The sequence below is a fragment of the Trichinella spiralis genome (assembly GCF_000181795.1).
Source record: "Trichinella spiralis strain ISS 195 chromosome Unknown Scfld620, whole genome shotgun sequence".
Taxonomy (NCBI): Eukaryota; Metazoa; Nematoda; class Enoplea; order Trichinellida; family Trichinellidae; genus Trichinella; species Trichinella spiralis.
The window spans coordinates 1-2,557 of NW_003527559.1; the positions used below are offsets into that span (position 1 = coordinate 1).

The 2,557-nt window shown below is 34.8% G+C and overlaps 2 protein-coding genes across 2 annotated transcripts; both read right to left on the reverse strand.

Moving 5' to 3' along the window:
• Positions 1 to 75: 75 nt before the first annotated feature.
• Positions 76 to 770, reverse strand: Tsp_13429 (cuticle collagen 14; the record flags this gene model as incomplete). The annotated part of the gene is made up of 4 exons (XM_003370518.1): positions 587 to 770; positions 473 to 543; positions 381 to 435; positions 76 to 278 (listed from the first exon to the last, which is right to left on the reverse strand). Coding segments are annotated over exons 1-4 (513 nt in total), but the record flags the coding sequence as incomplete, so codon positions are not given.
• An 806-nt stretch (positions 771 to 1,576) lies between these two features.
• On the reverse strand, positions 1,577 to 2,342 carry Tsp_13430 (putative Ran GTPase-activating protein 1). Its single transcript, XM_003370519.1, has 3 exons — positions 2,208 to 2,342; positions 1,880 to 2,053; positions 1,577 to 1,633 (listed from the first exon to the last, which is right to left on the reverse strand). The coding sequence occupies exons 1-3, from the start codon at positions 2,340 to 2,342 to the stop codon at positions 1,577 to 1,579; spliced, it is 366 nt and encodes a 121-aa protein (XP_003370567.1).
• Positions 2,343 to 2,557: the final 215 nt, after the last annotated feature.

Here is a 2,557-nt window from a genome sequence, read left to right on the forward strand (position 1 = left end):
GAAATTTGCATAATGCACTAATTAAGCTTGAAAATTGTAAAATGTAAAATAAAAAAAAAGTTGTAATAAACTTACTGTGCAGAAGTTAAGATCACTTTGTGCTGAAGCTTCCAACGTTTGGACGTAGTGAAAAGCTAACGGGAAACTGAGCAAACAAGCAGTGATTGCCAAAGTGCTGAAGACGATCGCGGCAAAGGCGATCGCCTTGGACGAGGACTGCTGTTGCATTTGTCCTACGCCCATGGTTCTCCGACCTCGATGAATGTTAGCTTCAGTAGCTTAAAGTAAAAAAATTTGTTCCTATCTTTTGTGTGCAAATTTCTGCTGCCTGTCACCTGGTCACTCTCTCACTCTCTGCACTTTCCAAAGCAACTGATAACGGTTGCACAGAATTTCACCAACACTATCCAGACAATATATACGACAAGTGACAAGCTTACCGGTTGGCCCAATTGCGCGCCCCAGTGGCTACATGAGATAAAATTGCCAACAAGGGGAGACTGGTTGCTTGGAAACCGGCAAGATTCAACGCTAGATCAGTTTCTACAAAAAGAACATTTTTCAAATTATTCCCGTTGGGCTGAACGGCCGTCAGGCGGCACCAGCTCAATGATGCTAAAATTATTAACAGACCCACTAGCCCAGATGAATTTGACTTGCTGTTCACTTTTGTTCACTACTTTTATTATTATTATTCCCATTACACCCCTAGACGTTAAACCAACCAACCAACCAACCACACTTGTGTAAAACTTTTCCTTTCTCGTCATTTCATTTCATTTATCACGTAAAATTAATTGAAATTTTAATAATAATAATAATAATTTTGTTTGGTAATTAAATAAATATCTTGCATTGCTAATTCTTATAATTACAATAAATACTGTACGCATTGTTTTATTGGAAAAAAAATTTATTGTTACATTGTGCAAAATTTAATTCATTCATTGAAGCTCAAGCTGACTTCGAATCACACCGAATAAATCGAGTAAAAGAAAAGAAAATGTTTCAAAGAAGCCAAAGCAACCTTGAAGCAGAACAAGAAAAAAAAAGAATACCGAATTTACAAAAATAAAAAAAATTAGGTTGTCACTTGGAAATACTTACTGTTACCAGTTTGACTTTTTCACCTTCAAAACAAACAGAGCATTGCTAGCAATTCCATTCGTCCTTGCTGATTTATCTGGCCTTCACACTTATTCGCATTCGATGCACTGTATGTCGTATCATTTTTTTTCTTTTTAATTTTAATTTTTCACAGTAAAACTTCATGCTATAACGGTACACAATTTCCAAAACAAAGTATACTGGACAATTTGGTACGAGGGGAAAAAATTTTATTTTCACTAAATTCAAGAATACTTTTTATCCTCATTTCTTTTCATATTCACCGAATAAAAAATATATTCAACAAATTAAATAATGACAAAATTACAGTTCGACATCGCAAAAAACATCAACGTCAAAATACAAAAAGGCATGTGAAATATGTTACAATTGACCACATGTCTGTTCGAGTAATGGAGCAAAGCAAGCAAGCTTGGACTACGATGAAAAAAAATAGCTTCATCGTCTTTCAAGCTAACTGCTGCTCCTCCTCTTCCACTTCTTCTCTTTCGTTTTCTTCGAATAACTAAAAATCAAAACGACATCATTAATAAAGCAGAAAAAGTATCACTCTCGCCCATCTACAAAAACTGTTCATGCAATTTAAAACTCAATGCTAAATAAAAACACTCAATCGATCTTTCTATACAAGTTTCAACCCGAATATCATAAGCTTTAAATTGCACTCGCTTGCACTGTCATGTTGTGTTAAATTTTAAAGAATAATAATTTAAAAAAACCATTTTTTTCAAAATTTCACCCATCAACCTACATCGTCATCGTCGTCGTCGTCATCATCTGGAGGATCGAGCGTTTTCAAAAGTGCTTTTGCCGATAAGTCGGACTTCGATCCAGCACTCAATGCCGCTGCCATTGCATCTTTATCTTCCACAGCCCAGGTCATATTCAACAGCTGATCTTTGAATAATTTTCCATCTGTGAAAGCCTGAAAAATGTTCTTTTTAAATGAAAATAAATTAAACCATCATCATCATCACTGATTTTAAACATCAACAAAAATTAATTTTATACGCAAAAACAACGTACTGGAATTTTTCATAATTTTTACAATTGTAATAAAATTTATTAATGAAACGTACGCGTTCAGCTTCTTTTCGATCATAAAATGATGCGATCACTTTTCCAACAGCCGGATCCGTCAAAGGGTAAAAGTCAATATCCCGCAAAGTTCCAAACTGCTGCAGATGTTCTATGAGAGCGTCTTTGTGTTCCATGCAGAAATCGGTTATCAAAATACTGCGAGAACGCAAATCCAAAACAGCTGACCGTGGAATACGCCGATTCCTTTCCGGTCGATATGCAGAATTACGACAGTGCTTGTTATTGCCTAATAATGTCAAACAAATTGCATTTGATTTACACTGCCGCGTAAATTATAAATACAAAAAAGAAAAAAAAAGTATATATATTTTTTGTTTGAATTATAATT